Source organism: Culex pipiens, chromosome 2 (assembly GCF_016801865.2).
Source record: "Culex pipiens pallens isolate TS chromosome 2, TS_CPP_V2, whole genome shotgun sequence".
NCBI lineage: Eukaryota > Metazoa > Arthropoda > Insecta > Diptera > Culicidae > Culex > Culex pipiens.
This window is the reverse complement of record NC_068938.1, coordinates 19,378,779-19,400,173: the sequence shown is the minus strand read 5'-3', so window position 1 is coordinate 19,400,173 and position 21,395 is coordinate 19,378,779. Positions and strand designations below refer to the sequence as shown.

Sequence of the window (21,395 nt, the reverse complement as noted above, 5' to 3'; positions counted from 1 at the left end):
CTCCTACAGGCCTGGGGAAAACATGTAGAAACTTCTAGGATGGCCAGAAATGAGCGGAATCGTCTGGAGAACAACTTTCCCTAAGAGACCAGGTCGATTCGTTCAACCCCCATCGAGCTCAACGGCAATACATCCGGGGTTTTCGGAACCAACGGTTTTCCCCAGAAAAGCATCAAATTTTCCTTAGCATGCTATGAATGCTAGATGAACACCGCGACGCCACATGTCAAACAGCTACCACGTGATTGTACAATTTGCACCATAACAGTTTTTTTTTCTTATTTGGAGATTTAGAATACAGCTAAATAGTATCAGGATCACCATAAATGATAATTCTATAGTTCAAAAAGTAATAAAAAGTAATATTTTATAGGCGATGCTAGTCCACGTGGTAGCTGTTTGACATGTGGCGTCGCGGTGTTCATCTAGCATTCATAGCATGCTAAGGAAAATTTGATGCTTTTCTGGGGAAAACCGTTGGTTCCGAAAACCCCGGATGTATTGCCGTTGAGCTCGATGGGGGTTGAACGAATCGACCTGGTCTCTTAGGGAAAGTTGTTCTCCAGACGATTCCGCTCATTTCTGGCCATCCTAGAAGTTTCTACATGTTTTCCCCAGGCCTGTAGGAGCGAATGAACGAAAATTCAAAATTTCCCATAGTAATTTCCATGTAAACTTGAACCCGCTTGAGACAAGCCAGTTTTCAACCAAATGAGCTGAAATTTGGCGTGAGAGTCCCTATGGGTATGACCTACAAGGGGAACCACACCAGAACTTGATCTGAGAACTTTTCAAAATCCGTACCCACCCTAATACACACACACACACATCATCGTCATCATCGGTGTGAGCTACAAAACGCCGAAAAGTGCGCGTTGTACAGATTTGCTCCCGACAACAGCGAGAAGAAGGTGGTGGGAAAGAAACTTTTCATCTTATCGCAGCTTTGCCAGCAGTAACGGGAACGTATACATGGGGTGAATGAGACAGATTGAAAACAAATCTTAAAAATGATAACAATTAACAACAGTTTTACCTTCAGTTGATAGTTGAAAGTTGACATGATAGTTAACACCAATTAACAACAGTTGACATACCGTAAACTGGGGTCAATCGGGACACATGGGGCGAATTGGGACAGCAGTTTTAACCATGTTAGAGCACAATATTTTGATTTTTCTGGTTGGTTTTGGTGAGAACAGACTCTGGCCAACAAGATGTGTACATCCATTTCCAAATTTAAAAGCTTTAAGTGCTCTAAAAACTGCTGTCCCTATTCAGACTGTAGTCCCGATTCACCCCAGATTACGGTAATTTAATAACAGCCGAAATAAGTCAATAATCATTAACAACAGTTGACATAAGTGACATGACAGTTAACAACAATTAACAATAGTTAACAGATGTTAATAACAGTTAACAACAGTTGACAAAAGTTGGCATGACAATTAACAACAATTAACAACAGTTGACATAAGTTTACAAAAACTAACAACAATTGGCATAAGTTACTAACAGTTAACAACAGCTGACAAAAATGACATAACAGTCAACAACAATTGACAGCAGTTGTTATAGGTCAGTGGTCACCAAACTGCGGCCCGCGAGCTGGTTTTGAAATTACTATGGAATCCGGCCCACTCGGGAGTCCTCATGTCAAGTTTTTTTTAGAGTTTTGAGCAAGATAAGTTGTCTTTAATAAAGAATGATAAATTAATGATAAATATGATTTAATATAATGAAGAAATGTTGTTGTTGTTAATTCATTTATTTCTGGAAGCATTTACGAAATAACTTGACATAAGAATTTATCTAGTTTTGCCTAACTCTACAAATAGATTTATAAAAGTTTAATTATATAATTATAGAAGTTGAATAACTGAAAATGCGATGTGACGTAAAGCCTGTCGAAATCCTATGAGCCTTGCGGGAATAGGGCTCCGATAACTCTATCTGACATTAAAAATCTTTGCGTCCGTAGGATTTAAACCAGCGGCCTCTGGAGTGTTAGTCGATGCGATTGATTCATACACAGCAAAAAAAGTTGAATTTTGGAAGGTTGAAAATTTGGTAGGTTGAATATTCGCTTTTTTTTAGTAATATTACATTAAAAATGTGTAAAAATGTGAACCTGATGAATATTCATCAAAAACTGATGAATATTCATCAATTCCTGATGTAATATTACACATTTTTTTCGACACAAAATCTGTCACCATTTTCTGATGAATATTACCATCATTTTTTCTTTCTGTGTACAGTCAGAAAAAATAATGAATGATCGGAAAATAATTAAAACCTTTTTTTTTACTCTGAATACGGTTGTGTCTCAAAAACTTTTCTTTTATTTATTTTGATGCCATTTATTTCAGAAAAAATAACTAGCATTTCCAAACATAAGATTTGCATTTGTGGACACCCTCCGATTTTATTTCCAAGATTTCAAAATTAATACATGAAATCTGGGACAAATTTTTGCTTCATAGATCAAAGGAAACGATTCTCATAGTTGATTATTGTTTAACTTGATTGTTCGTGAAATTTTCATAAAAAATAAGAAAAGATAAACTTGCTACAATAAAATTTGAAAACTGAATGAATAATTCGTTTGGATGTCAGATGAAAATTAACTATTAAATGTAACTAAAGTTTTTTTTGATCTCTCACTAATTACTCGGTAAAAATGGAACTAGATTAGTTCACTTACAGAAAAAACGTTACTTAATCCACCTTTAGGTGGTTGATGCCTTCCTCATATTCATAAAGTCAATACATTCAGTAAAAATAGCAACATTCCCCCTTAACATGTTTACCAAATCAACTTTATTACTCATTTCTTTTGATATGGTTCGCAGACCATCAATATTTCTGGCTCATCGGCAAGGTCTGATAAAAAAAAAACCTATCCAACGATAGTTCGCATGGAAGATTCAGACAATATTTTTATCACAATATCTGAAATCCAACCTCTAAAAAGTGTATAAATAACACTTAAGTGCCAATAACTTTTAATAGGGTTGTTAGATCCTTGATGTTTTAGGCTCATTTGAAATGTCTTTCGATTATCTAACTAACGATGGGCCGCATGATGGACCCGGACAACATTTTTACTGAAATATCTGAGATCCGGCCTCCAAAAAGTGTATAAATAACACTTAAGAGCCAATAACTTTTGATAGGATTGTCAGATCCTTGATGTTTTAGGCTCATTTGAAAGGTCTTTTGATTATCTAACTAACGATGGGTCGCATGATGGACCCGGACATCATTTTCATTGAAATATCTGAGATCCGGCCTCCAAAAAGTGTATAAATAACACTTAAGTGCTAATAACTTTTGATAGGGTTATCAGATCTTCAATGTTTTGGGCTCATTGGAAAGGTCTTTTTAATACCTTTCTGAAAATGTATAACATGACAGGATTTCTCACAAAAACCACCCTTTTTACAATCTTCCGGACATTCGCCAAAATCGATATTTTAGCATAACTTTTGAAGTACTTAACTGAACTTGCTGATTTTAAATAGAGACCTATGGGACCCCAAGACGGATCGAATGAGACAAATACGGTCTAAATCCGTTCATCCAGTCCGGAGATAATCGAGTGACAATTTTTTTGTCCACCCACCTACACACATCCACACAGACATTTGCTCAGAACATGATTCTGAGTCGATAGGTATACGTGAAGGTGGGTCTACGAGGTCAAATTAAGAAGTTCATTTTTCGAGTGATTTTATAGCCTTTCCTCAGTAAGGTGAGGAAGGCAAAACTGATCTCTAGGCTTAGTGATTTTTCACGCTCAAAAAAAGCAAATTTCACGGGGACCCTTATTTCAAAACACCAAATTTCACGGAAATTTCGCGGATCGTGAAAAATGTTAAAATAACCCTGAAAACCTTATGTAAAAAATACAGAAACTACTTTTTATGCTTCATTATATATTATTTTTCAATAAGCTAATAAAAATTCTTCAATAAATTTCAACGAGACACAAAACAAAACTTTTCTTAATTTCCAAAAAAAAATCCATTGGTTTATGCATTGACTCTATAAATATTTTTAAACGAAATGTAGGACATGCGTGTTCTCAGTTATTGAAATGCTTTTTTTAAATATTCGACTTATGCAGCTAATTTTTTTTTTCGCTAATTCGCTTCTATTTTATCTTTTTACATTTTATTAAATTTCATATCAAAGCAAGATTTTACAATCCAGCCAAAATGATTTAAAATATTTTTTGTAAAGTAAAGTAAGTACTTAAACATATTTTTGAGGATAATTTCTCACTTTTCAAAAACTAATTTAAAAATCAATAACCAAAAATAATTTTATCTGTGACGAAATCTTCAAATTGTTATTCAAATTCAGAACAGGGCAAACAAAAAAAGTGTTTTTTTTTTTTGCAATTCCGTCGTTAAACTACTTACTTTTCCTGTCATTCTTGAACGACGAAACAGCCTACTTTTCTGTACCAAAAATAACAGAATGGAATAGTAACCCTTTTCAAAACATTGCTGAAAAGTTTTACTTTTCAGTACTGAAATGGATGCTGAAAAGTTGAACTTTTCAGCACTTGTTTGGAAAAGTTGTACTTTTCAACATTTTTTTAATTAAACGATTTATTGACTCAATGCATGGACATTTGTCCAATAATTCTGTTCAATGGGTGTTTTTCGGAATTGCAAAAAACGTTGTATGGACCTCGTTGCAAAAGTTGATTTTTTCATCACTCGTCGTATTTATCCAACTCGGTGAACCTCGTTGGATAAATGTACGACTCGTGCTGAAAAAATCATCTTTTTGCAAATTGTTGCATAAACTACTATTTTAACTTCCAAGAAAACTATCCACCAAAATAAACAAATATCGTGAAAATTAAACAGGACTCAGCAAAAATTTGAAATGTGCCTAAAAGATCAAAAATACTATTCATTTAATCTTTTAATTGATTTCTAAAAATAAATCAATTCAATTTAAAAAAATCTGTGCGATCTTTTAAAAACTAATCACAAAATACTTGTTTAGTCAATTTTAACAAGTTTTTGGCTAAAAAAGCCAACATTTGTAAATAAATTAAACTTTTTTGTATTAGAACAACTGTAATCAAATGATTGTTGATATCATCCTTGTGATAACTTGATGATTACGAGAACAATTTTTTTTACTATGACTGATTTTTATTAACATCATTTAAGTATTCGTAGTTTTCACTTCTCAGTAATAGTTGTAACAATTTTATGTTTATGTAGAAACTTGATAAATTTCACGGGATTTCACGGAAAAATACAAATTTCACGAATTTCACGCTGTCCGCGAAATAGTGAAAATTTACTAACCCTACTGATCTCCTTCAGACACTTAATAACAAATCAAAATCACTACGATAATAGTAATACAAATTTTTTCGAAGCAATGCAACATAATTTTGATTGTTTAACAAGATTAATTTTTTTTATTGATTTTTTTTTTCGAAAATCAAAAAATATTGTACTTTGAGATCATAATTTGAATTTCCAAAATTCCTTTTCAGTTTCGAAATTCATTTAAAACATATGAAAAATGAAACAAGGTAAATTTTAAGCAAAATCGTAATATGTTTGCAAAACATAAAAATGTTTCTTGCCGATAAAGTGTAAAAGTATGGAATTAAATAAACTTTTTTTTTTGCGTCAAAAATGTTATTGAGAAATGGAAGTTTATTTGGCGACAATGTTTAAATTGAAAACAATTAGTTTCATTTGAAAATTCATTGAATAAGTTTGATGTGAAAATTTAACCTTCCTTTTTTAAATCTGCAATTCTAGTAATTTTTCAAACATTTGACCTGGGATTCTGGGCCAAATTGTCAAAATGTCCCGCGAGGTTCATCTGGATGAGGACCACTGTATAAGTTGACTAAATCAGCGAATTTGTCCAAATATGTACAAATCTTACCCCTTCACCCTATTTTCCCACGCTGCCTTTGATGCTTTTCTCGCAACAACGTCCGGAAAACTGATTTCCCACCTCCTAGCCAACAGCAGCGCCGATTTCGGAGGTCGGTCTCGGAGCAACTTTCCGGGATTCCGGTCTGCGCGCCAAACTAACCGCATAATTTGCCGTGGTGGTGACGACGGCCAAGATGATGCTAGTAGTACCTACTACAAGTTGTAGCTCGAGAAGGGAAAGGGGTTGGGAAAAAGTAGGGAAGCGTTGATAATCAATCTTCACGGGGATTGTGGTTTCTGCCGCGGCACGTGGATACTTTGCTGAACGCTGAGTAGGAGCTTGATGGGGATGGAACGACGGAAGAGCTGTAGGAAAAGTCGAGTCAACTTTGCTCGTCCAAAGTGATGGCGTTTATCACGGACTAAGAAGAAGGATTACATGAATTGGCGATAGTGTTACTTTATGACTTTGAAGATTTAAAAGTGTGGAAGCATGAAAAAGTGATGAGGTATGCAAAACGGTTGGAAGGGATTTGATAGTAATACAGCTTACAGTTTGCCAAAACGTTTATGTTCATGTTGGTTTTTGTGATAATTAAATCAAATTTTGTGAGAAACCTTCAAATAGATATTTTACAAACTAATTCATATTTTGAAACTAAATCAGTTTTCCATATTGTTAATAATTGTTTGACACAATGGCAATTGCTTTTTGAAATAAACAACTAAAAAAATAGTAATTCATCTCACTAAAGCATTATCCTTTCAAAGTTCAAATTTTCAACAGAGAAAGGTCTTCTACAATGTGAGCTAATGTGAATCCTCCGTGCAATCAACCAACAGAGTGCTAAACCACCCTCAACTGGTCTGGTGGTAGCCTGCCGGTCATCACTCAACACCTTCAAGAGCCATAAACTGCGGTTCTTAGTACGTTTTCTCTTGACACAGAAACAAAATGCATTTATAGTCTGTAACAATGCTACAATTTAACTATTTTTCGGTTCAGTCAAAAACATCTAAGAATGTATATTTTAACACTGTGCTTCAAGGCTACGCCAATACAGTCCTGAGAGAATTTCTAAATTATTTTTAAAATTTTGAGGAAAAAACGAATTTTTCAACATTTCTGAAATCAACTTCTCACAGTGCACCTCTCATAAAGTGGTGCAAAGTGGCACTTGAAGCACTCTGTAATTCAGCCAGCAAATCACCACGTAATCAACATGATTAACACAACATACCAGCAGCAGCAGCAGCACCGTGGCGCGGTTGGGTGGCGGGAAATTCGCAAATTAAAACTAAACTGATTAAATGCTTGGCATTAAGCTGTCCGGTCACGAATGACTGCACGATGTCCTGAGGCAAAGGGGTTGGAAGGATGCGAATAGAGAGGAGATGATTTTTAGCCACACAGCAAATTGAGCTGCTCAAATGGTTGGCACGATTTGCCACGTGGACTCCCGAGCAGACGGAAATAACGTGGGAATAACATTTTTTGATGTTTGAAAAAACTAGGCCTATAACGTTTCATGTTATTTATAACAAGATTTGTTATTCGCTGTTATGATTGTCATTGGATTGTTACTGTAATAATAGATTAATAACATTTTGAGTTATTTTTCGAACACATCTTTGTTATTCCTTTTTGTTATTTTAACAACTAATCCGATCATCCCAATAACAATTGGAGTTATTCTTCCATAACAAAAAATGTTATTCCAAAGTTGTTTTGGCATTCAACCAATATCAGACAAATAACAAATTTTGTTATGATAACATGTGTGTGTGTGTGTGTGCAACCAACCAAACGGGACCACGCGGTCGCTTCTTACAAATTGAGTTGTTTCCATATATTTTCGATTTCCATTCTATACATGCAAATAACTCGCATAGGCATTTGGTGGGTGTTAGCTCTGCCGAGCTTCGGTGACCCATTTCTACGTAGGCTAGCCGTACGCGAGGTACCTCAGCTTGAACCGACAAGCCCCGCTCTAAAGAACGTTTGCATCAATCGGATACAAACGTTATTCAGAACTTCCGATTTCTTATCTGTGGACAAGAAATCAGCGCGTATTTAGTAAGCAGATGTTTTATATATAAGTTTGTTTTTGATGGATGTCTTGACTGGTGTGAGCGAATGTTAGAATATTAGTGAGAGGGTTTTTTTTTGTTTTATAACAGGAACGTGCTCACCGAATAATGATATCTTCAAGACCAGCTTCATTTGAATTTCTGGAGTTGCCCGTTTTGTTGTTAAACTTGCGAACCGCTGAACCTCCATCGATAAACTTGAAACAGCCAACCGTATCACGATTTGTAGCTGTGATTGATGACGTTGCCAATGGGTCCTCCCTTTGTCCGGAAGTGTAGTGTACCGGATGTAGATCGCCATCTGCTGATAAGTTGCTGCTGCTGGAAAATCCTGACCGTGAAGATTTCTCCCGTTGGAATCCGGGAATCAGCTTTGGTTTCTGCAACAGGCTCGATCTGACACCATACTCTTTTTTGGAAAATCCAGAAGGTTGTGCTTCTAATTTTTCGCTGGAAATCACTTCCCCCTGACCGCTTATCCTTGACCACCAACTTTTCCACCGGATATCACCATAATTTAAATTTTTGGAAGAAAATTCACCGATTTTTTTAATACGAGAAAAAACGTGGAGTGAAATTTACAAACGTCAACAAGCGCGCACGGCTTGCTTCGAACAAATTTTGTTATGATAACATTAACTGTTATTAAACTCTTTTGCAAAAATGGATTATGCAAGAATATTCCATAACACTTTTTGTTATTTGACCAGTATTTGTTATTGAAATGGCATGAATTTTGTTATGACCGTCTGCCCGGGCTGTAATTCATATCCCGAGCAGACGGAAATTACTTGGGAATAACATTTTTTGATATTTGAAAATAATAGGCCAATAACATTTTATGTTATCTATAACAAGATTTGTTATTCGTTGTTATGATTTTTTTGTTATTGGATTGTTATTGTAATAACAGACTAATAACATTTTAAGTTATTCTTCGAACAAATCTTTGTTATTATTTTTTGTTATTTTAACAACTAATCCGATCATCCCAATAACAATTGGCGGTATTCTTCCATAACAAAAAATGTTATTCCTCAGTTGTTTTGGCTTTCAACCAATATCAGACCAATAACAATTTTTGTTATGATAACATAAACTGTTATTAAACCCTTATGCAAAAATGGATTTTTCAAGAAGATTCCATAACATTTTTTGTTATTTTAACAATATTTGTTATTGAAATTGCGGGTCTCGTGGCGCAGGGGTAGCGGCTTCGGCTGCCGATCCCGATGATGCTATGAGACGCGGGTTCGATTCCCGCCTTATCCACTGAGCTTCTATCGGATGGTGAAGTAAAACGTCGGTCCCGGTTTCTCCTGTCTCGTCAGAGGCGCTGGAGCAGAAATCCCACGTTAGAGGAAGGCCATGCCCCGGGGGGCGTAGTGCCAATAGTTTCGTTTCGTTATTGAAATTGCATGAATTTTGTTATTACCGTCTGCCCGGGAGTTTACGCAGTGGGTTAAAATCTCTTTAAATTAATTAAAATAAGAAAATTACATTGATAGTTTTTTTGCATTAAAACCTTTTTAAACAAAATTCAAGTTGTGTTTTGATTAAAACATTTCCCATTTATTTTTAAAAATGTTAGCCTTCCTCAAGAGTGAACCTTGAGGGAACAAAAAAGTGTAAGGTCCAAGGAAAATTTAACCATTACCGCTATTGGTTTCCCCCGTTTTGTCTGGTATCCCTTCTCTTCGTGCCAGAGTGAAGGGGTTGGCTTGCGTGCAGATAAATTTGTTCCGTGCGCAAAAATGGTAATGGCTTGACCATTATAAATAAACATAAGTGGTCGGAAAAACGAAACGAAACCGCCACCTCACACAGTGGGAGGAAACCTCAAGAAAATAACAAGTCTTAATCAAAATGTGCTAAGGAGGAGTTGTTTTCTTTATTCTTAGCTGAGGAAAAGGCAAAAATGTCAGAGTTGAACAAGTCTCAATTTATTTGAGCTATTCAACGATCCAGATCAAATCGACGATGACTTCATTCGGCAAGTGCGTTTTACGTGACAGTTGGTTTGGATTTTGAGCACGTTTTCACGCGTTTTTACCACAGCTGATTGAGAAGGACGCAGCTGTTTCGTTGGAAAATGAAATCGATGTCAAAATTTCGAGTAGATGTGAAATATGATTGACAAACAAAGAAAGTTTGCGAGACAAATGATCGAAATAAGTCAATCTGAGACCAATTTGGGAAAACTATAAAGTCAAGCTTCGTTCCCGCCTGGGGTTTCTGAGTTAAAATAGTCCACTTTAATACTCTTTTGATCAACTTTCACCTCCCCCGGCAGTGGCAGCAAAATAAATTACAGTTGCAAAACATGTGTGAATATGATTTATTTTCTTTCTGCGTGCCGGCGCGCTGCTGAGATGCTGATGCACGGAGGGAAGCACCCCGAGAAATATAGAGTTACTTCAACTCTGTATGATGTATGCTGCAAAGAATTATGTGTGTGTGTGGCTTCGTGCCGCCGGGGTGACAGCATGAAAAGGAAAACGGTGTTGGAGGAGACTTTTATAAAGGAAACTCTGTGGGGAGTTTGGAGGAATCGCACGCATTTTCCACTAGGTGGACGGGGTAAGAAGTTCAATCTAGTAAATGATTCATGGTAACGATAGATGAATAATTGCTTTCGCAAAGTGTGCTTTTTTTAATAAAACTCTCTCAGGACATAGATGATAGTGCTTAAGTTATATAGATGACATTACTCAAAATTCAAACGAATGTATATAAAAGTATTCCTCATCAGATGAAACTATTTTTTTCAAATAATAAGAGAATAGCATGTTATTCCAACGTTCACCCAATCTTAGCATATCATATAATAACATTAGATTACAGCTTCTGAAAAGAGTTTTAAGCTGAAATCGATTACAAACTGTTCGAACAGAAGTGAGCTAGCAAATTTCTCTTGATTTTTTCCAAAATATTTTCTTAAAATTGTAAAAATCTATGAATTAGATGAAAATAGGTCCGAATCCTTAACGAAAAACTACAAGAATTTCTCTTTTTTTATTATACCATGTCATTTAGAATATTAGAATATTTGTTTAAGTTGCTTGTCAATTCGTTGCAATTAACTGTTGGTTTTTGATTACAATTGTTATCAATTCATAGAAATATTTAAAATTGTCCAACAGTTAAACAAGGTATCAGTGTTTTTTTTTTTCTGTAGTCATATCTGTAACCTTGCCTTACAAAAAAAGGTTATTGATCTCATAAAAAGAAGCATGTTTTATAAACTATAGTTTTTTAGCTAAAAATTAAAAAAAAATCTCTAAATTAGTAGATCACGTAATTTCCTGAGACTGGTAAATCTTACTAAAAAGGTCTTTGCTGAAATCTTGCATGCGATCCACAAGGATGTCAAGAATCATCTTCAATAAGGTAGATCCAAAATAGATACATCTACCCTAAATTACAATGAAAAAAGTATTTCCATTTTTTTCCAAGGGAGATACAGTCGGTTGAAGTTGCCTTTCTAACTAATTGTGCTTTATTTTTTTTCCAAATGTTTTATTTACATTTTCTAAAACATTTCTTCCTGTGAAACTGTTTTTGTTTACCAAGCCTTTTGGCTGGTATAGCTGAAAAATACTCCAAATTTTTGCCATCGACTATTTTTTTTAAATATTTTTTGGTTTGTAGGTGCCTTTCCAATGATCAAAGAAGCAAAGTATTTTGAGAATGGAATTCCTGATGAAGACAACCTAAACCTAGGTTTAGGAGGATAATTTGGTAAAAATAGGTACACTCTAATAAAAGTTTACCCATTTTTTATTTCACATCTTAGGCCGTTGCAAATATTTTCTTAAGTTTATGGCGCATCCTTCAAAATTAGTCCAAAAAATTAGGGGCAAATTTTTTTTTTTCAAAGAACTTAAAAATGAAGTCTAATGAATTGAAAACAATCTAAAATGCATTTTTCTGCACGAATATTCATATTTAGCAGAAATCAGATCAGGCTAGAAATCAGTGTATGGAAATTAAGTCATTCTTCAAAACATATAAATAACATGAAATTTTATGTTAAACAACTTTTCTGATTCTAAATAAAACCAAGTATGAGTCCGTGGGAAGAAATAACATAATTTTTATTCTCCAACATTAAATACAATAACAAAGTTGTTATAATATGTACAATAGCTCTACCAAATCATAAAACATAAAAAGTGCTTCAGAAGATAAAATTTAATCACGTTGATTTTCAACGCAAAAAAAATGTTTTTTTTTTATTTTAAATAAAAAACTAACTGAATCCACCTATGTGGTTAGATTAAGTTTTGAAGGTAATCAACAATATAACTACAACTTTAAACCCTCTTTGGCCGGCTGAAGAGGTTTAATAATCAAACGCTTAATAATGCAGATTGCTGCCTAAACACACAAAAATTAACCCTTATGACTCACCCGCAATACCTTCCGAGGTATATCCTAGGGTCTTACCTTTCTACTAACATTGAGTCCAAAACCGCCTTACAAACATCTATACCCCTAAGGTGTCGTAGGGATCCTTGCGCACTTTAGATAGGTGTTTACTAACATTCCTTCCGCTCCCCAAAGGATAGCTTAGACCCGGCAAGGACCCCCTTATGCCCTGGGCTGTATTACACACTCATTAAAAGATGAAGACATGGTATCTCCCGTGTTGGATTATTGTTCCGGATGAGGGTCTACACTGAAATAAAAAAATAGTACCAAATTCCTTTATTCTAGGAATTTTGCCTCTTTTCCTTATTTAGTAATCGGGTTTTTTGGATTACTTAATAAGGAAAGGAGCCAATATTCCTAGAATTTAGGAATTTGGTACTTTTATTTTTTTTCAGTGTAACACAACCAGACCAAACAGAGGGATAAGCGTTGTGGAGCCATCCGTGGATAGGGCGTCCTAAAATGCTAATGCTAATGCTAATGCTAAAACTGAATCCACCTATGTGGTTGGATGCCTTCAATTTATACCAAAAATGGGTGATATGATGGGTTTGGACACTAATTTAATCTATTTTTGTTTAGATCCGGAATAAAAAAGTACACAAATATTACTTAAGTGGTCATAACTCGAGACTGTGTTGCCGGATCTTCAATGTTTTGGACTCGTTGGAAAGGTCTTTCGATAAACCTACCAACTATGGGTTAGACGATGGATCAGGACATATTTTACATACATTTCAGTTTTATCTGGATGTACGAAAAATTATATTTTTATACATAATTTTTGAACTACTTATCGAAACTTCATAAAAATTAATAGGTACGTATGGGACTCTAAACAGAATCGAATTCCAAAATTTGAGCAAAATCGGTTCAGCCAGTGCTGAGAAAACTGAGTAACAATTTTGATCACATACACACACAGACATTTGTTCAGTTTTCGATTCAGAGTCGCTATGTAAACATGAAGGTGAGTCTACGAGCTTTTAATAAAAAGTTCATTTTTAGAGCAGGATTACAGCCTTTCTCAGTGAGGAAGGCAAAAGTATGACCATCAAAACATTGCGTTAACAAGGATATTAAAAATATTTCTGAACAAATAGAATTTCAAAGCCTAATTTTGTTTTTTTTTTAATCTGCGATCCACTCTCTCGTAAATGATACATAATCATATTGATTTGTCTTTGTTTATTTTTTATTTGTTTAAACTTCTCAAGTGACTTACCATATTGTTTACAGAGACCCAAGTTTAGTTTTTTTTCTTTTTTTTAATTTTCACACCTTCAATAACGTCAGTGATTGCCGGTGGTATAAGATAGGTACATAAATCGTGAATTGTTTTCATTGGAAAGTGGAAGATTTTTGACTCTTTTGCCATACCATTGATCACATTGACATTGCTTAAATTTAAACTTTTCGAAAAATTTAAAATTTTCCAGAAATGTATTATTGTAATGTTGTTTATAACGTTTTTTTTGCTTTTTTAACTTTTATAATTAATTCAAGGTGAAGGAAAAAAATAAGCAAATCAATTGGAATAAATAACTATTAGTTTTAATCACTAACCTCGCGTCCCCATCAAACATGCAGCCTGTCCGCTTCACTAATAACGCGTAATGCCGAACGGTTGGGGGGTAATTTTTCTCCTGGTCGCCCAGTCACCACCCACCGCAACAAAGCTGACAAGCTGTTCTAACCTTTCAACTCTGCTGCTTGCTCATTTGCTGCGCCCGCCCCTACTCTGCTGACACTAACTAAGCTACAACTAAACGAGTGGAACGCTTCGGGGAATAGCCCACATTGCATTGCTCCGCCAGCTGGTGATAGATGGAAAACCGCATTCTGGATCATGGAGAAAAAAAATGCTGGGAAAAAAGTGAACAATTTTTCTGTGTTGCTCCAACGCTCCACTTCATTTAGTTCCTTTCCCCCCTCACTTTATTAATTTCGTTTGCGTTCTTCTTTTTCCGTTTTCTGCAGGGATTTAAAGAGCACTTGGATGTGCTAAAAGAGAAAATGGTCTGTATGAAGTTATTATTTTTCCTTGATTTTTTCTTTCGTTTTATGTTCTTTTAGTTCGTTCATCCTTTCCCAAAGTGCACACCACCCAAACCCAAGCTGGACCAGACTTGAAACGAGCTCTGAACTGCAAAACAATTAGCAACAAAAAAAAACTGAAATTTTCCCCCATTTTTCCTTGGCAGCTTTTCGCGCAAGATCTGTACGCCATGCGGCTGCACGAAACAGGCAACAGTCAGGTGCACAGCGAGCTCAGCATCGCCGCGTCCTCCAAGTCCTTCATCAAGGCCAACTCGCGCAGTGACATGAACCGGCACCGGAAGATCGATCGGTTGGACTCGCTGCGGGGATCCACGACGGACACGCTGTCCGAGGAGACGTTTGGGCCGCTGTCGAACGTGAGGTTTGCCGTGTTTGCGCTCGGATCGTCGGCCTATCCGAACTTTTGTGCGTACGGGAAGTACATTGATAACATTCTGGATGAGCTGGGCGGGGAGCGGCTGATGAGGATGGCCACCGGGGACGAGATCTGTGGGCAGGAGCAGGCGTTTAGGAAGTGGGCACCGGAGGTGTTTAAGGTAAGGGACTTTTTGTAACCGTTTTCGAAAGATTTATTATAAAAATATTTAAAAAAGGGATTATTTCAAAGTATGTTTCAAGTTTACAGTTTACCGCTCATTTTTTTTTTATTTAGATCTCAAAAACACATTTAATGAAAATTTGAAAATAAAATAAAAAACATTTTAAAGAAAAGATCATATGAAGCAAGGAACGCTTTCAGATATTTGTATTTACCAAACAAACTTTTGAAACTGCCTTGACAAATAAAATAAATATCGAATTTCAAATTTATCACAAAATATTTTACGCATAATTACAGTTGAAATATTTAAAAAACTCATAATATCAATTATTTTACAAAATTTCTTTGAGTTGAACTTTTTTTTCCTGATCTGTGGTACCAAAATTAAAAATAAAAGATTTTTTTTTGATGTCTACTAATTTGGGGCGGGGGATAAGAATTTGAAGTAGAATTTGGGATAAGAATTTTTTTAAGCATGAGTTATTCTATAGATTTCGCAATTTTTTCGAGATTTTAAATTTTGTATATTTTTATTTGGATGAATCTTTGTTCATGGTTTCCTTTTTCAAAAAGGGGACATTATGCTTCATTTTTTCCCATTAGAGGCTCAATTTTTTTTTTAGAAAATCTGCATCCATAGAAGGGAATTTGTGATAAATTTGGAGTCTTCAGCAAAGTTGTAGATTATGATTGGGACTTTTAAGAGAAAAATAGGTACACGGAAAAATAAATAATAATTTTGTTTTATTTGTCTTTTATTTTTTTTTTTGTGGAAATTAAAAAAATAAAAAAAGTATAAAAATTGAAATCACAAGCCAACATTTGAATGAAAAAAGTTTTTTTAAATGCATTTTAAACCTGCCCTGTTGTTTTGCAATCATGAGTTTTCAAAATATCTAAGCAATGACCAATTTTTTTTTTCTCAGAAAAAAACGTGCTACGGAATTTCACAAAAAATTAAAATATTTTCAAACGAACTAAACATGTCAAAAATGTTAATAAACACAGGGGAATGCATTTAAGAATGTTTCCAGCTAACTGCACTCAAATTTCGTCAACATTTTAATAATTTTAGAAAAAAAACTATTTTCCCCCCGATTTTTTGGACAGATTTTTAAAGGGGGGGGGGGGAGGGGGGTAGTTAAACTTTGAGAAATATTTGCAATGGCCTTAATGAGTTTTCATTTGTTAAACCATGTTACAAAAAAAATCACAATATTTTCTGCTCTATTCTATAAAAAAAGATTGATAATTTTCACAATTAAGAGTTAAATTTTGATAGGGCCTAAAAGTTAAATTTGGTCAATTTAAAAATATTTTGATTTTTAAAATAATGAATAATTTGAATATGCGTCTATAAATAGTTAAAATAATTTAACTGATTTTCCAAAAATATTTTTTTTCCAAAAGTCGTAACTCCGGTACCAGATTTTGCACCATTTTTAACTTTTGACCAAAAGATGCCCTTACCTCTGAAACATATTTAAGTATTTTGTATGACCAACCCCTTAAAATTGTTGACAATTTTTTAAAATGTCCTATACTGCCGTTCTAAGCATAATTGTCCCATGTCCCAGTTTAATTTGATGTATATTTTAAGAAAAATCCATAAAATCCAGTGCTTTGTTAGGAAACTCATCAAAAACAACACCAAGTCTGTTTGTCCCATCGTTGAACTTCTACGCATAATTGTCCCACCAAGTATTTTCTTTCACGAAATCATTAGTTTTACGAAGTATTGTGTCTTGTTTAGCTGTTGTATAGCAAGAGGATTACTAATAAGAGTGATTTACTGCTAACTGAGGTGATAAAGGACTTATAGCGTGAAAATGAACCCACGGGACAATTATGCGTAGAAACACAAAAAACGGTCGAAAAATTTCAATCGCGTTTTTCTCCGTTGCACTTTTTTGAACATGGGACAATTATGCGTAGAACGGCAGTATAAGCTTTGAAGTTTTCTACAAGCTTGTGATAAAAAAACTCTATAATTTAGCTTTACATTTGTATTGATGCTTTTTACGTTTTTAGCTTTTTAATACTTCTTCTAAAAATAATGTGAATTAAAAAAACAATTTTTGGATCAAAAACAGATTTTTTTTATAATTTTCAATCACATTTGAGTATTTTTCAAATCAAATTGAATGTTGAATGTAAAGCATTTTTCGAATTCATTCATGTTGAGCTTTGATTCGCCAGATTTTTCTTTAATTTGTTAAAATTAAAAATATGTTTTTTATAATTCATTTTTTTTTCACCAACATGTTTTAAATAATTCAAAAAAATTGAAATAGTAGTTTATGCAACAAGTTGCAAAAAGAGGATTTTTTCAGCACGAGTCGTACATTTATCCAACGAGGTTCACCGAGTTGGATAAATACGACGAGTGCTGAAAAAATCCAGTTTTGCAACGAGTTCCATACAACATTTTTTGCAATTTCGAAAAACACCCATTGAGTGAAATTTTAAGTCGAATGTTCATGTATGTTGTCAATAAATCGTTTAAATCCAAAAAATGTTGAAAAGTGTTACTTTTCGAAACAAGTGCTGAAAAGTTCAACTTTTCAGCACCCATTTCAGTGCTGAAAAGTAGAACTTTTCAGCATTTATTTTGAAAAGTGTTGCTATTCGATTCTGTTATTTTTGGTACAGAAAAGTAGGCTATTTCGTCGTTCAAGAATGACAGGAAAAGTAAGTAGTTTCACGACGGAATTGCAAAAAATTTCTTATCTAAAAAATGTCAAGTTTCGTTGTTGTTTTGTAACAATTAGTCAATTGTGAGCAAAGATTTAAATTTGAATAATATATTTAAATTATTTTTCAAAATTTCTTTCTAGCAATTTTTTAATCAAATCATGATAATGACAAATATAACCAAAATTGCCTTTTATTCTGAGATGAACTTTTGCCTATGATAAATTTAACGAGTTAGAGTGTTGGTTAGAGGCAAAATTTTAAAAGAGAGTGCAGTCCAGACTCGATTATCCGAAGTTTTGATTATCCGAAGTTCGATTATCCGTATGGCGTCATCCATAAAGTATGTCACGCAAAAATCGGCCAAACTTAACCCCCCATCATATGTCACACTTTGTCACACAAGGTTGAACCCCCCTCGAAAAGTACGTACCATTTTTCCGCCCCCCCCCCCCTTGTTTTCGATGGGATTTTTTATAGTTTTTATATCTTTAAACTCTCTTAATTTTGGTATTTTTACCAATTTCAATATAAAAAAAATAATAATAAATTGTCTTATTATTCATTTTTTTAGAATAAACATTACGAAACAAAAAAAAAAACAGTTTTGTTTCTTTTAAAAATTAGAAGACTTGGAACATATAACATTCAAGTATAAAAAAATCTTGAAAACAGTTGTTCAATAGTTGATTGCCTATTAAATTAAGAAATGTATTTTTTTAATGTTTCATCACCGCCATTTTGGCCGCCATCGTGGATTTACAAATTCTAAATCACTTTAGCGTAGTTCAGGGATTATACTAAAACTAGACAATCTAAAATATGAGAACAAATAAAAAATGTCTCGTGATTCGATCATCCGAAGTTTCGATTATCCAAAACGATTATTCCTGAAAAGAATATACTTGGTGAGACCATTTTGCATAAAAATAAAGCAATGAGACTTTGTATTGAATGCATTCCTTAAAATTTCTTCAAAACAGGCCAAAAAGAATGTTCAAATATTTCACTAATTATCTTCTATCAGATCGCCTGCGAAACGTTCTGCCTGGACCCGGAGGAAACCCTCTCGGACGCGGCCTTTTCGATGCAAACGGAGCTGACGGAAAACACGGTCCGTTTTGCCCCCGTGACGGAGTACGAGTCGCTGGACAAGGCGCTGTCCAAGTACCACAACAAAAAGGCCACCGAGTGCACGCTGAAGCGGAACGCGATCAATCTTCACGAGGGCACCAACGGCAGCGAGCGGTCCACGATTCTGGTGGAAATCATCGCCGAGGGGGTGAGTATGGAGGGTTGTGCGCTATGTTGAGTGCCACTCCTTCTCCGGAATATAGGCAACCACCCGATGTGTGTGTATGTTGTGGGTGGTTTGGGGTGGGACTTGTTGCATTGTGAGTGCTGAAGGAATGAATGCGGGGCACTCGTTCTCTTGAGAGAAAAACGAGAGAAGATCTCACGGTATAACAGTTTGGAAATTCAACGTTGTAGGGTTTCTCGATGTTGCGAGATGAATTATTTTTTAATCATCTTAGATTATAAACGTTACCAAATTTGGAATAAAAAATCGGTCAACTTTTTTTAAAATTTTTCTTTAAAGGTACTTATAAAAAAATCTTGTGGTTTATCTTTTATATTTATTTTTAAACTTCAAATTAAGGTTTGATTTCTACCAAAAAATTTTTAGAAAGAGTCTTATTATAAAAATAATGTTACTTGTTGACTGTCTAACTGCAAAATCCGGCAACACTGTCGAACACGTGCTTTTCGATGAACCCAATTTTCTCAGACACTCATTTCAAGCTCTTCATTTCTCCCCCTTCCAGATGGCCTACGAGCCCGGTGACCACGTGGGAATTTTCCCCGCCAATCGGGCCGAAATCGTGGACGGTATAATCAAGCGGCTGACCGGCGTTACCGATCCGGACGAGACCCTCCAGCTGCAGGTCCTAAAGGAAAAGCAAACCCAAAACGGTAACTCAAGAGAGGACACTCACTCTCTCGATGAACTCTGTAGTGGAGCATAACAAATGTTGCTTTATTTTTTGAATTTCCAGGTGTTTACAAATCGTGGGAACAACACGAAAGGATACCGATTTGCTCGCTCCGGACGCTTCTAAGCCGGTTCCTGGACATTACGACGCCTCCATCACGACAACTGCTGACCTTCCTGGCCTCGTGCTGCCAGGAAAAGGAGGACGAGGAAAGGCTTACGATGTTGGCGAATGTGAGACAAACATACTGAATTGAAGCTCGATTTGCTAAAAAATCTTTAAATTTCCAGGAACCATCCGTCTATGAGGATTGGCGTTACTGGAAGTTGCCCCACCTGTTGGAGGTGCTGGAGGAGTTTCCCTCCTGTAAACCACCGGCTACGGTGTTCGTGGCCCAGCTGAACGCTCTGCAGCCCCGGTTCTACTCGATTTCATCCTCTCCGCGCAAGTACTCGGACGAGATTCATCTTACGGTGGCTATCGTGTCGTACCGGGCGGAAGGTGGGTTGAGTATAAGACAACTGCATCGAAAACGAGAAAAATCATATTAATTTAAATTTTAAAAAATATTCTTAATAAACAATCCAGACTAGATTATCCAATGTTTTGATTATCCTCAGTTCGATTATCCGAAATTTCTTTGGAACTTCGGATAATCGTTTTTATTTTATTTTCTCACTTTCAATATTAAATTCAAGTTTTGCAATTTTATTATAGGCAAATTTGAGTGATTGATTGCCTTCCAAAGCTCTAAGATCTAAAACAAGACAACCAAATTATCCAAAGTATTTTTTTTTTCCCCATGACACGTCTGTAATGGAGTCTGGACTGTACCAATTGACAAAATAAATTTATACAAAATGTTTTTTAAACCAATATTTTGAAATAGCTCAGAAAATTCTCTATATTTTTCCTATTTAATATTTTTGATCCCGCCATTTGTTGGTGAAATAGGGGAGAGTGGGGAGACTTGGTCCTTTTTTTGTCTCGCACATAACTCTATCAATTTCTCACAAAACTATGAACGTTTTGCATGAAGTGAAAGCTTAAACAATCAACTATGTCTGGCTGATAAGGGTATTTAATCAGATGAACTCTGCGAATCATGCCAAGCGTTTGATTTTTTTTAAACCGGCATTTTCAAAACGTTAGGGGTAACCTGATCTCCCTTATTCACCCAAAGATTTAAAAACATGAAAGATTATTTTTATACCAAAATTGAGCATGTTTCCAAAAGCTGGTAATTATTTTGTTTACAAAACATTTGAAAAATAGTCCAAACTGCAGTAAGTCATCCACAACTATACTAAAAGAATCCATGTACGAAAAATCAAGCAAATTATTTAAGCTTGAGGCTGATTCCAGTGACTGTAAAAATGCATGGGTCAAGTCTCCTTAAACACACTTTTTAGAACAATTGATTGTAAAATCAACTTTTTTATCCAAATATAGTGCACTGTCAATATTTAACATTAATGTTTTTTTTTTTCAATTCAATTTAATTGTTATAGCGTTCACGTTGGCGCTAGGATTGCAAGTTCAAAATGAAAATAAGTTTGAATCGGAAAATGGACTGCCTTTTCGAATATGTTAGACACCTATCCACAAAGAAAATAAAAAATAAGTATTTAAATTATAATTTGTAAGTTG

The 21,395-nt window shown here is 34.9% G+C and overlaps 1 protein-coding gene across 4 annotated transcripts in view; it reads left to right on the top strand.

Moving 5' to 3' along the window:
• The window catches only part of LOC120432426 (nitric oxide synthase), a 168,758-nt gene that overhangs the window by 130,429 nt on the left and 16,934 nt on the right, over positions 1-21,395 (top strand). For 3 of the 4 annotated variants that reach the window (XM_052707336.1, XM_052707337.1, XM_052707338.1), the window contains 6 exons: positions 14,436-14,474; positions 14,660-15,052; positions 18,779-19,033; positions 19,578-19,725; positions 19,809-19,978; positions 20,036-20,246. In XM_052707336.1, the coding sequence (XP_052563296.1) occupies positions 14,436-14,474; positions 14,660-15,052; positions 18,779-19,033; positions 19,578-19,725; positions 19,809-19,978; positions 20,036-20,246 (1,216 nt within the window). The remainder of the gene's footprint in view (positions 1-14,435; positions 14,475-14,659; positions 15,053-18,778; positions 19,034-19,577; positions 19,726-19,808; positions 19,979-20,035; positions 20,247-21,395) is intronic. The other variant, XM_039597631.2, reaches the window with a different exon arrangement.